This window comes from Crassostrea angulata, chromosome 2 (assembly GCF_025612915.1).
Source record: "Crassostrea angulata isolate pt1a10 chromosome 2, ASM2561291v2, whole genome shotgun sequence".
Lineage (NCBI taxonomy): Eukaryota > Metazoa > Mollusca > Bivalvia > Ostreida > Ostreidae > Magallana > Magallana angulata.
Genome location: NC_069112.1, coordinates 59,212,090 through 59,225,354, shown reverse-complemented (window position 1 = coordinate 59,225,354; position 13,265 = coordinate 59,212,090). Strand labels below are relative to the sequence as shown.

At 34.8% G+C, this 13,265-nt stretch overlaps 1 protein-coding gene across 2 annotated transcripts; it reads left to right on the top strand.

Moving 5' to 3' along the window:
• Window positions 1-833: 833 nt before the first annotated feature.
• On the top strand, window positions 834-2,875 carry LOC128173317 (uncharacterized). Of its 2 annotated transcripts, none has more exons than XM_052839020.1 (3): window positions 834-2,128; window positions 2,227-2,299; window positions 2,642-2,875. In XM_052839020.1, exons 1-3 carry the CDS (start codon window positions 1,805-1,807, stop codon window positions 2,827-2,829), a joined length of 585 nt encoding a protein of 194 aa, XP_052694980.1. In that variant the 5' UTR covers window positions 834-1,804; the 3' UTR covers window positions 2,830-2,875. The 2 variants fall into 2 exon arrangements, with proteins under 2 accessions (XP_052694980.1, XP_052694981.1); XM_052839021.1 differs by having other exon boundaries at window positions 2,436-2,756.
• The last annotated feature ends 10,390 nt before the right edge of the window (window positions 2,876-13,265 follow it).

Below are 13,265 nucleotides of genomic sequence, written 5' to 3'. Positions count from 1 at the left end.
CTCTACATTCATCCTCAGTGTTTATACATGTACTATTTGCCATACATCCTCACATATTTTTCCCTTTTTATATAACGTAAAGCATTTCATGACACACTGTAATATAACATTTTTTTTGTTAAAAATTTTATCATTTACTAAATTGAGCCCCTTACACACTTTTTTCCAAAATCATTTTTTATATTATTCTTTCACCATCGTTGTGCAATATCTACTTTCACCATGTTAAACAATATTTTGTATTCAACTTGTTGTGCAATATCAGCACTTAAATTTTTTTTCATAAAAAACCTCTACCTTTGCAATTTTTTTCACCTGGGCAATGCTTGGTTACACTTCTTTAACATAATTTTCTTTTTCTTATTCAATATAGGCAACACAATCGTCCCTGTCTGTTGAATTCTTCTCCTAAAATGGGCTATATCAATGACATAATTCATCCATTCACCTTTCCTATCTTCGTATGGAACTAACAGAGTGTGAACGTTATCGTTAAACTGAACTTTTTTCATTGATAACTTTGTCTTTCTTGCATTCATCGTGTTTCGTATCAGGCGCTCACTGGGGCATAACTCAACGTTTTAATAAAATTTCATTAGTTCCCCAGCTGTCAGCAAAATCGTAGCCGTTTCGGGTCATTTCTCTTAAATCTTTTATACAAACTTTCTTATTATCAAACCAACGACTCTCATTCAATGTCCACGTTTTGGGATTTTTCTCATCTTTTTTCAATGCACTCCTTGCTATAATTTTCCATTTGTACTGTACTCCTTGAAAATCCATAATGAAATGATTGTTTTAACATAAATGAATGAACTAAAAATCTTTTTTTCTTGCGAATGTTCATTATCTGGTATAGTAATCAACTCTATAATGAATATGTTTCTATGCAAACTCTATAACAATACCTTTCTAAATATAACGATGACAAACAAGTTCTGTACAGAACCTTTTCTATAAATAGCTATGCCATCACCTCTATATTCAATCCTCCAATGAGAACACGACCTCTATAAATTTACTGTTTTCAAAAGTCCCCTCTATAAGGCCTCATTAGTAACTACCGTACGTCATCACCTCTATATCCAATCCACCAATGAAATCACCACCTCTCTAAAAATACCCTCTAGGAGACCCCAATAGTTACGTAATCGCTCTAAAACCTCACCTCTAAAAGTAACTATATGCAGCAAAGCGATGAAGTGGGGGAGTTTCCTCGGGAGGCTACGGGAGAACCGGCGTCGTGGGACGGTGATGAGAGAAATTCATACTAAGCAAAGGTGAAACCGGCTAAGTTAAAAAATCTTTAAACTATCCAGCCGACAACCTCATCACAACCACGGATATCGTCCGGAAAGTAGAGGACATCGCCCGAGGGGAGAAAATGGCTTTTCGCATGAATATTTCTGTGGGATTTATCCTACGGCACATCGAAACGGGGGAGTACCGATATTTCATTCCGGACAGGAATGAAACTCTCTTTCCCAGCCCAATTCTCGTCAGTAGTATAAGCGATGTGGGAAAGAAAATCAAATCTCAAATGGACTATATAAATCTTTTTAAACATTTGATGCGGCAAAGGCCGGACAGCAAGTGGAGGATTGACAAAATTACAAACATAAATATCGTTCTTTTTAGGACGAGATATATTTTGAATTGATGGCGACTAAACCCTCTTGTATATGTGTGTAAAAAGGTTTTTTTTTAATTTTTGTGTATAGCTTGTTCATAACCAATGCCTTTGACGTGGACACTGTCCGGCTAGCGCTTCACGCTTGAGCAACACGCGGGGGACTCTGTGTATATGCACATTGAAGTCCCGTGGCTGACCAGCTGCAGACCCCATACTCTCATTTGTTCGGAGGACACCATGATGAAGACAGTGTTGATAGTGTTTTCGTACTTGAGTTGCATTGCATCTTGCTGTCAAAGAAGGGACGACGCGATGGTGTGTCAAGAACTCCCTTCTTCTCCACGTCTTGAAGGTGTGAAGGTCCTGACGAAGCAGTTAAACCTCAGGGCCTACGACATGGAGAAAGTCATGGTGCAGTTTTCCGACCTGCAGTGTGACGAGACTTTGCCCAGACCAGGCACCAAAGTCTTCTTTGGGGACAGGTTATGTACACATGTAAGTGTAATTTATATTCACATGTTGACTTTACGTGCATGCTGTGTAAACTTGTACATATTGTGATTGATTTATAACCAATGCCGTAATTTTTTCAGGCTTCAACTGCCCGACAGAAGAGTTACCCCTCTACGACAACAGCCATGATGGAGACGGCAGCCATTGGGTTTAGTAAGTGTATTTTATTATATAGTATAAAATATTTTTTAAAATCATGAATAGTTATATTTTCAAAAAATGAAAATGCTCTACAAATATAATGTGCTGGAACGGAAACGAAATTTTGAGCATATCTCTTATTTTTTAGACACTCCCTGGATCATAGTCACAGAAATATCGTCCCTTGCCATCTCCTGCATTGCGATTTGTGTGTGTGTCGTCATCGTGCGCAAGCAATGTGCCAGGAAAAAAAAGCCTTCACAGACTTTCAGCAGCGATGAAGGATATTTCTGTGTCTGAGGTTGGATATGAAAATGTTAAGCTAGACTAACTACAGTTTTCTTTTGTACATAGTGCTTTTCGTATTCTGGAAGTGTCTTACATGTTGCCGTCGACCAACCGTGACAGTCCCCGCGTCAGTCCAGATCCCCGCACACCATCAAAGGGAGCCGACACCCGTCCCCGTTCTTAGACGCTCGCGATGTGCGAGGAGAGCGCCCCCGAGATATGGTTTTCGAAGCGTGTGGGCCATTAACTGTTAAAGTCAAACTTATTTCATTGTAAAGAAACTGTTTTTTGTATCTAAAGTGTTGATGTGTTAAAATGTATATGTTATCAAAATATATAAAGAGACGTAGAACATGTGAGAATTTGTTTGTGAGTTTTAAGGAAAAAAAGGTGACAGGATGATATCTTAAATGCATTAAAAGATAATACAAATCCTCATTTCAATATGACTCATTTTAGATTGAGCAATACAAACTGAACGGGGAAAGGGCCATAACGTAATGATAAGATATTTTATTTATGTCATACCCCGGACACTGGGCAAACAAATATCTTTTGAATTGACAGTAAATTGAAGAGTCTTATACCTTTTATTAAAGACATTACATCACAAGATGGCGATTTAAATGGTTTGTTACACTGTTTAAGTATCGGGATATTGTGAACCACATATCATCATTTCGAAACTGCTTGAACTTTACTAAATTAAAATATAAACATTCATCTAAAATGGACATTTTTTCACCTATTTGACATACTTCATATTGATCATGCTTTCTATCATTACCAGGTAATTTTCTGCTGATTTGAGAAAATATTTCAAGGTGTAGTGTAGTGTGTTGCCCTTATTAATCTGATTCTGGTCTAAGATAACGCTTGTATGATTAGATTGCCATCTTCCCCTGTTCTGTATTTGACTTTCAGGTATACCTGCCATATACAAATGAGTAGCAGCACCTATTCTGAAAGAATGAGATTTGAATGTTTTTGTATCAGCCTGTAAAAAGTTCAGGTACTTTTGTAAAATGCTAGAAAATTGAAATGATGTTAAGGGTTCGGCATTAATATGACAAAAAAGTGGGCCTAATTGGCTTGGCCTACACTGCCAGTAAGAGTTAAGAAACTGAAAGCATACATTTTATTCTGGGCATTTTGTGATGGTAATAGTTGCACCACTACCAAACTGATCATGATCAGTCTTGGAATATCTTAAAAACAAGTGAATTGTATGTGAATCAATGTATGTATCGGTTCACTGCAGTATTTTCTCAACAGAACTGTGCCGAGTCAGTGTTATCCCCCCAACTCTGAACATATCAAACACCTGAGCAACAATGATCGTTCAAAAGATATTGTGCCATATGGTCCATCAGTAATTTTCCGCTGTGATATTTTCTTAAGAATAGCGATAATTACTTTATCCCCGCAACAGAACTGTGTCAGAACTATGGAAACTGTTTTAAAGATGTTTTTATTAACCTGTGTCTGAAAAACTATCAAAATTGATGTAGATTTCACATTATTAATTGTATAAAGATGGGGCCCCATGCAGGAAACATGCACTATAACAAATAAAGAACACAATTTATTTTTTTTCGAAATGAATCATATATATATATATATATATATATATATATATATATATATATATATATATATATACCTACATATTTCCGTCAGCGATATCAAACTCTATTTAAACTGAATAAACTCGAGAAAATGCCGAGCATCTCAACAAATCCTATTGCATTAATCTTCCATTACGCAAAAGATAATGCCGAATTACTGATAGAATGAATTGTATTTCAGTACTTTTTTGATACATCAGATTTTGATTAATTTGCGCAGGTTAACAGTTAACTGTTTGATTTACCGAACTCTCTGTTTGATTTGACACGTAAAAATCACGAAATACAGACGATTGTTCCCAGGTTACAAAGTATAAATAATGAAAACGAAACAAAAATCAGAACAAACTAACACCAACGTCATGTGTGAAAACTGTCAACGCATTGAAATATTCAGCCTCAATTTACTTCACAAAATCGGCACCAATATATTTTGCATGTTTAAAAAATATCCCTTCATACGCGAACTGTTGCATAGCAAGAAAATTCATCATAGTCAGATCGACCCTTTTTCGTATAATGTCATGGCTGCTTTACACAAAGAGTATGGAATACGACCCAAACAGAAAAAATAGCCTACGGGATCATATCAATGGCTTGTGTGTAAATCATGGTTTTGAGATGATTTTGGTTTAGGAAAAATTTCACATGCAAATGAGTTTATGGATCATGATTCTCGGGTGTTCTGTAAAACTAAACAAATTGCAAGAAAACCATGGTCCTGGTATGATCAGTTGTAACTCACAACCCATATCAAAACCATGGTCCTGGCATGATCTGTTGTAACTAACAACTCATATCAAAACCATGGTCCTGAATTACTGGAAAAAATTTAAACTTTATGTGTTATATCCATTTTTATTAACAAGAGTTAAGCTTTTTTTTTTACAGATTAATACATGGCAAACGTAAGACCTTTTTGTTGCTATAGCATGAAATTTCAGGGATGATAAGAAATGATAATATCTCGATGATTTTTTCCGTTTTTTAGAATTCATTTCCTATAGTCCGTTTTTTTTTTGTCCCGCGACAAAATTCTTGTCACACCGAGATCTTAAAAACAATAAAGACTTTGGGATCAAGACTTTGTAGGATGATAAACCTGTAGTTGTAGATGTATTTTGTTTTGTTTGTCGTAACTTCCGGTCGTCATCGCATTTTATTCCACATAGAATTGAATTATAAATATAAATTCTTATATGCTATCTATAGAATGTTAAATACAAAAATCTTCTTCCGGTGAGAGAACACAGAATCAAAACCTTCCATAATTTAGATGATAATTATACTGTTATTTCAAACTCTTCTAGCCATTATTACATGAATTGTACAAATTAAAATCTTACGTATGCATTTCAAAACCTAGCTGCAGGTCAGTAGCTCTCGGTCTGAACTAATGATACATGTACATCCATGCAGTAGTTGCTTGCTTCACTTAATAAATCACTAAATAGTGTATTCGCAGCTAGGTTAAGGCCTCCCATAGATTTCACCTCATGAATATCACGTGACATTTCATGACGTTAGCTCCGCCCATTATTCATGTTTTCATCTTTTTCCTACTTTCGATATAGTAAAGCGATCGCTGTTAAAATTTATCGATTGATTGCTTTAAATAATCATTTTGAATTTTATTTTAAACAATATTGAATCGAAAATCTGTGAATAAAGGCGTTTATTTCTTAAACTTGCATTGTCGGTTGCTTACCATCCGCGTCAACACAGCGCTTTCACTCGCCTTGTTTTGGTTGCGAACAGCTGACAGCGGTGTGTAAACATTTTCATAAAATGCATGTCCTGCAAGACGCCGAAAGTGGAAAATGCAGCTCAACCATCGTTTAAGAGATAATAAAGGTATGTTTTAATACAGGATATGTCGTGGTGACCTTTTCTTTTCAAAACATTTGCTCTTTTCAGTCCATGCAGTGTACCTACACATGTGTTGTTTTGCCCATCTTCGCTGTTTTGAATTCTTATATCTAATTAGGCTATACATTTATATTTTTTGTGTATTGAACTACACACCAGACACTGTAAACATTGCACTTGAAAGAGGTGGGGTTCCCAGGGTAGACAATTGTAGAATGCTGTACAAAGTGCATGCATGTTTGCATGGTGATTACACATGTTTTGCACTTCAGTAAAATTTTGGATCTTAGATGATATAACTCATTTTGCTGGATCTGTGCTTACAGTAGATATCTATAACACTGTTTTGAATTCTTATTTGTTATTTTGCCATATATGTACATGTGTGTCTTAGTTTGTATTGAACTATTTTATACACACCATAATAGGATACACTGTAAACATGCGGGGTACCATGGTACACAAGTGAAGAATGATGTAATCATCATGTGCATGTATGCATCATGAATTCTTTACTTAATTTTAATAAAACAATATTGTATCATATTGTCTTTCATGGCTTTGTTTATGAAATAAAAATTCAGAAAGATTTGCATGTACATATTTGTATGTGCTGCATGAAATATATTAATCATTAATATATTTCATGTGTTAAATATGTGCAGTAATGCTTCATAATAATCTGATAATAAACCCCAACCAGTAAAATCCAACATATGTGGTGGTCAGACTCGACCGCTTTAGATCAGACTGCATAGTGGCTAGATAATATTTAAGAGGCACAAGCTTGAAACTGACCTGGTTTGTTATTATTCACTACCTGATCCACATGTACATGCATACAATAACATATACATTTCCTCAACAGCAGATTTTTTTTAAATTAACCAATGTAAAACTTACATGCTATTCTACAATTTATTAAAGTATTTTCTTAGAAGAGGATATTTTAATCTTAAAATTGAAAAGAACTTCATATTACATTAAGGTCAGAATTTTAGGGTATTTATGTTCCCTGATATTCATAATACAGTCTTTTCAAGATTTAATTTTTTAACAGAATCATTGTTTTTTGTTTTGAGTTATGGTCTATCTATATGTTAAAATACATACATGTATTGATTCATTTCTCGGTAAAGTTTCCATGCATAGCGTATGTATACATGTACGTTGTATACAAACAATTTTGAGATAACAAATAGATGTGTATGTTGGATTAATTGTTACTGTGCTCAGATACATCAGCTTATGTGTGACTTTATGGACAGTTCATTGCTAGAAAAAAAATATGAAACTAATGGAATTATAATTTAGTAAAAGATTATTTCGAGAAGAGATATACTGTATATCAAAAGAAATTGAATATTTACTATTACACTTTGAGTAAAGCAGACACTCTCTCTCTCTCTCTCTCTCTCTCTCCTCTCTCTCTCTCTCTCTCTCTTAATTTGATATGTGTTAATAGTTTATATCTAAGATATTTGGTTTGATTTTTGTACTGCTATCTTGTCACATGCACAGATCCGGAAATTTTTCCCGGGGGGTGGGGGTCCGAAGGGTAATTGGGTTTTTCATGGGGGTCCGAGGCATATTTGATAATTTTACGATGTAAATTAATTTATTTTTATTTCCCGGGGGGGGGGGGGGTTTCGTAAAACTTCCCCCTTCTAGATCCGCGCATGTTGTTATACTTATAACGCTGCATGGTCAGTGTATTTTTTTTTAAACAAATATTAATGTATTTGCTATGCATATGTTCTCACAGATAATTTCTTTTTTAAATTTTAATTTCAGCCCAACATGGACTTCTGCTACCACCTGGCGACATGGGTTTTGCGGGTCGATTCTTGTGGTTTCAACTCTTGAGGTTACCCTGTCATCCCTACCCATATATTCCCTGTGTTCTACAGACTATTTAATGAAAAATTAATGTTATAATGCATAAACATGATGGATAAAAAAGTGCTCATCATCATGCTTTGGTGTATTTTGAATGTGTTAAGACATTATTAAAAACAAAATTAAAGCTGTTTAAAAAAATTACAATTGTGAGTTTTGAAATTTTGTTTTTCAATAAAAGTATATTGTTTTCTTAATTTTGTATTCATTTGATTTGGGTCTAAGGCATATTTGCAATGATTTTACTATGTAAATTTAATACATTTTCATTTTCCAGGGGGGTTGGGACCCCTCTGACCCCTCCTCTAGATCCGCGCATGGACACTTCATAACAATATCAAATTACATATTTAATAAGCAGGGGTGGATTAAAGCAGGCATGTAGTATAAGATTGGGGCGGGGGGGGGGGGGGGTTGCCCCCCAACTGTTTTGAGAGTATGTAAAGAAATTTAATTTTTTTTTTGCTTGTCAAGAATTTTTGGATGAGTCATCCCCCCCCCTTTCAAAATCCATCCTACGTGGATCTGGCTTCTTATTTCCTTTGCTTTAGCCTGTTATCTATACACTTAAATTAGTCTGAAGTTATATGAGGTAGACATTCATAGAAAACCAGCCCCCACCCCAGACCTTAGATCCGCGCATGTGGTTCTCTGATTTTGTTCTGGTGCATTGAGGAATTCATCACTCCATTCTGTTTAAACTGAACAAAAAATAATAAATTCATAATATTCCTGTGTAGTTTACGAATTGAAAGGTTCAAAAGGTTAATAAAATGTGCAGATAAGGAATAACCAACGATTAACAAGGTAAATCTTTAAATTTTCCGCGCTTCCCAACGCCAGATTATCTGCCCTTGATCCTGATCATCAGTGCGTTTGAAAATCGGCTAATTTGCTTAAAATCATATATATCTGTCTAAAATTGTGAAAGTTCAACGATATCCAGTCAATTCTAAGGATTGTGTTTTAACTTTTTTATGTTCATCAAATACCAGTGATTGTAAAAAGTGCTGGGAGCAAGTTGTAGCTTGAAAGGAAACATTTTTTTGACACGTGAATTGACTTAGTTATCGACAAAATTTCTAAAACTTGTACGATCAATGCTAAAGTTAAGCATGTTGCTGGTACTGCTATAGTTGCTCCCAGCACTTTTTAGATTAAGCAATTAATTTTCTTTTAAGTGATATAAACAACAATTTAATATTTCATTCGTATATCGTTGAACTTTTGCAATAAATGAAGTCATATGTAGCTGCTCTATTTTTAGCATATCACGTGATAAACAGCTGATGCGGTGATTGTGTTCCGGTGAAAAATGTCGGGGAGATCGGTAGTAACATAATGATGTATAAACTTTATCATTGCCATATTTGGATGAGTTTGTAAACTTTGTCTGAAATTAAGTCTGTTTTTAGTGCATTTATTTCATACGGTAATCCATGGGCGTCCTTAACCTAGCTGCGTTGTAAATAACTCTTTATAAAATATTATTTACCTCAAGTGAATAAGTATATATTCCCCCAAAATACTTCCATAAATTCACTTTTAAAATATGCCAAGATAGAGCAAGATGCCCAACAATAACAAATTTTCCTGACATGTACATAACATTTAGGCTCCAAGATGAACATTCAAAATTTGCAACTCAACTTCCGGTTATGCCGAAATCTTAATTCTTAGTGGTCAGTTTATCTGGCAATTAACGAATCATTTCAAACGCATGCTCTGTTGCTTTCTAAGATAATAGCACATACCAGAATCACAAGAAAATCATAGCAGACTCAAAACCAAGAAATAAACCATATCAGGATCATACTTCCTTAATTGTCACCTATGATTTGGGTATGATTCATTTAATGGATCATGTCTAAATCATAGAACAAAATCATGAATTTGTGAGTTTGATATGATTTTTAAGTGATTTTGATATGATTTCTTAAGAAAAGTTTTTGTTTGGGGAGTCTTGGTAAAATGGGTATGCAGACCCGGGCCGTTGCAAAATAAAAGCCGGGGAAGATCGGCAATCGTCAATTCCAAATACGCATTATTTTGCAGCAATATTTACAGCAAATACAAATATACTGGTCCATCAAATATCCTAAAATTTTAATAAGATTGGCCAATCTTTTGTTTTGCTCAGGCCAAGTCTTGCCTACCCATTTTACCGTATGCCGAACCCGAAGCTATTAAACTGATTGAAAAACGCCTTTCCTTAATTATTTTCGTAATAACTCAGATTTGAAACAGAATAAGCACTTAATTTTTGAAATTTATATTTTCCTTCCCATAAGGATAATTTATGCTAAACTACGTTAAATTAGACTCGGTTTTTCTTGAGAAGTAATTTTTTTAAAAATGCACCCCCCTTTTTCTATAGTTTCAAAGTTTTCTCCTCTTTAAATACAGATCGGACTTTTATTTCTGCAATTTATATTCGCCCTCCCATAAGGATGCTTTGTGCCAAATTTGGTTGAAATTGGATAAGCGGTTTTAGAGGAGAAGTTCAAAATGTAAAAAGTTTACAGACGGACGGACAGACGGACGACGGACAAAATGTGATCAGAATAGCTCACTTGAGCTTTCAGCTTAGGTGACCTAAAGATGCTAAGGAAAAAGCAACGCCAAACAAGTGACTTTCATACAACGATTTTGTTAAATTAGGTTAAGCGCTCAATATTTTACTCTACATTAAGTATGTAATGCGACTTCTGATGTCTTTGTGTAGGATTTTGCCGTCTAAAACCTGTCAACATTTTTTGAATAATAGTAATTAAAAGTAACTGTATTATGATACCCATGCAACTGCAAAAAATATGATTTGGCAGTAGAATAACTTAATTTTTTTGCAAAAAGATAGGCAAACAAAGGACTATGCATTAGGACTATTCATGCATTTTTTGCCCCCAAAATCAAAGTTTCAGAAACATCTTTTAAAATAAGGTGAAAGATAATTAAAATCATATTAAAAAATAAAGGTGTAAAAGGTTATCATCACAGTGACGTCATAATGTAGAAATGACGTCATAAAGTCATGAAGATTGCTTTATTTTGATAAATTGATGTTTTGTAGCTAATTATGGGTGTTTCCCGATGGTTTTTCGACTGGACATAGGCTTGCTGACGAAAATTATATTTTAAAATCGCACTTAAGCAGACCTGCGCTCTATACTTCCGAATGCAAAATATAGAGCAAAAAATGAGAATATTTTTTTTATTTGTTTGCAAATTTGCGGGAATTAGGTCATTAAGGTGACGTCATATATAAACAGCGAATGCGCAATGATGACTAAATCAAGATTAAAGTTATAGGCATCCTCTATACAATGATTTGTGAAGATTTTATTTTGATGGGATACTATTTAAAAATTGTTTGATAGGGGGCATATATATTGACCACAGCGCACATAGTCGTTTATTAACTGATCAGCTGTAGGTGGCAAAGTTTGCTGCAAACCAAATTGTGCCCGAAACAACTGAAAAGCTTGAACTGCTTTTTCATATGCATTTGTAGTATTAGTTGATAAGCTTGATTGAACTAACTTTTAGACATGGTCAACAAAAGTTCGTAAAATTTTGTAGGAACTTGACAAGGATAAGGGTCTGCCCAAGGCGCAAGGTCTCGAAACTTCTTCCACTGAAAACGAGAAATGGAGTCAGCAATTTGTTTTTTTGAACCAGGAACATAATCAGCTCTAACCTAAATATTAAACTGCAAGCAAATCAAAACGAGATATCTTACTAGTGACATCACTTTTTTATTCTTTAATGTCTTATTGTTGAGAACATGAACTAATGCCAAACTGTCAATGTGCAATAACAGTTTCCGACTCTGTAATGCTTCAGCCCAAAGTTTAATGCCTAAAACAACTGGGACAAGTTCTAACATTGTAATATCAGTGATTGATGATTTTTTCCAACTTTCAGGCCATTCGTAAAATGCCCATGCTGTCTTAAAAATTATGCCACAACCATGCGATGCTGAACCATCAGAATAAAAATGTAAAAATTGATCTGATTGCCAGTTCAATGAAGAAAATGTTGTTTCCTAAACTTCTTTCATAAAAGTTAGCCACATCTGCCAGTCATAGTAAATTCCCCTAGACAACCTAATAAGAAGATGGGGCTTAGATGCACCAGACAGGAGACCATACAAACAATATGAAAACGCCCTTCCAGCTGACAATGCCTTAGTGGTAAAAGCAAAAGAACTAGTCAAAGACTGAAGTTACTTAAGTGTTTTTTTTTTTTTACAAAAGCACGTTAAATGGTGGTTAAAATCACATAGCTGGTGCTTTATTTATATTATACGTTTAGAATAATGACGCAATGAGTCATAGCGTAAAACAACCATTTGGTCACCATCACATTCATATGGTGTTCTCGTATATCAGTTGGTCAGTACAGTCTGTTAAATGGTTGCCACTCCTGGCTATTGAGTGAGAGTTATATAATATATGGTTGGTTACATGCTTTAAAAGATGCGTCCAAAACATTGGTTGGTGTGCCGAACATTTCATCTGGTTGGGAAAATACATTAAATGGTGACAACGATAATTTAAATGGTGAAGTATTTTTATTATGCGGTGAAAAAGAGACAGTTATTGATCAATACTTGAAATCATTCTATTATTGTTCTTTGTCATGTAATAAACTTACAACTTGTCCTCCATATTTATACATATTTAGTCTGAGTTGATTGAAAGCCAAGCAAGGTCATCTAAATAGCTACAATGTCTTGTGTAAAAGGGAAATGTTTGTAAGGGCATTTTGTTGCAAATCTGCATGATAATCTGTATTTTAAGTGGTGGGAACCTCAGAAAAGAATAGCAGGAGTTTGAAATTATAAACTTAAAGCTGAACACCGCTCGTAAATAGGCATACGCCATATTAGTTTTTCTATCTCCGATATCACACACTAGGGTATACTCTCCGATTTCGTTACGCCTGATTGCTTTCAAGTCACTACCATCGACGTGACAAAACCTCCGTGTTTCAAGGGGCGCCAAGAGGGGTGATGAAATGAAAATGAAAAAATAAAAAACACAACTGAAAAAGAAACCCTTTATATCACTCTTCCGTTAAATGCGCACAGCAATAAAATGTTCACCTGCATTTAAAAGGGTTACAGACCTCTCGCAGAACCTTTATTCAACTGTAGTACTGTACGCGTTTGTACGTTGGAATATTCATCCGGCAAAGTCACACGTGCTTACTTCGAATAACGGCTGCCTGTCGACAAATATCTGCAAAGCTTCCACAATAGGTAAGAAGTTAGGGTATATAAATACCTAAAT

What these genes read in the sequence shown, in the direction of transcription:
- LOC128173317 (XM_052839020.1), top strand. Translation starts at nt 1,805, where the DNA reads ATGCACATTGAAGTCCCGTGGCTGACCAGCTGCAGACCCCATACTCTC. An exon ending in GGGACAGGTTATGTACACAT is followed by an intron (nt 2,129 to 2,226) that starts GTAAGTGTAATT and finishes TAATTTTTTCAG; the next exon opens with GCTTCAACTGCCCGACAGAA. An exon ending in GACGGCAGCCATTGGGTTTA is followed by an intron (nt 2,300 to 2,641) that starts GTAAGTGTATTT and finishes TTTTGTACATAG; the next exon opens with TGCTTTTCGTATTCTGGAAG.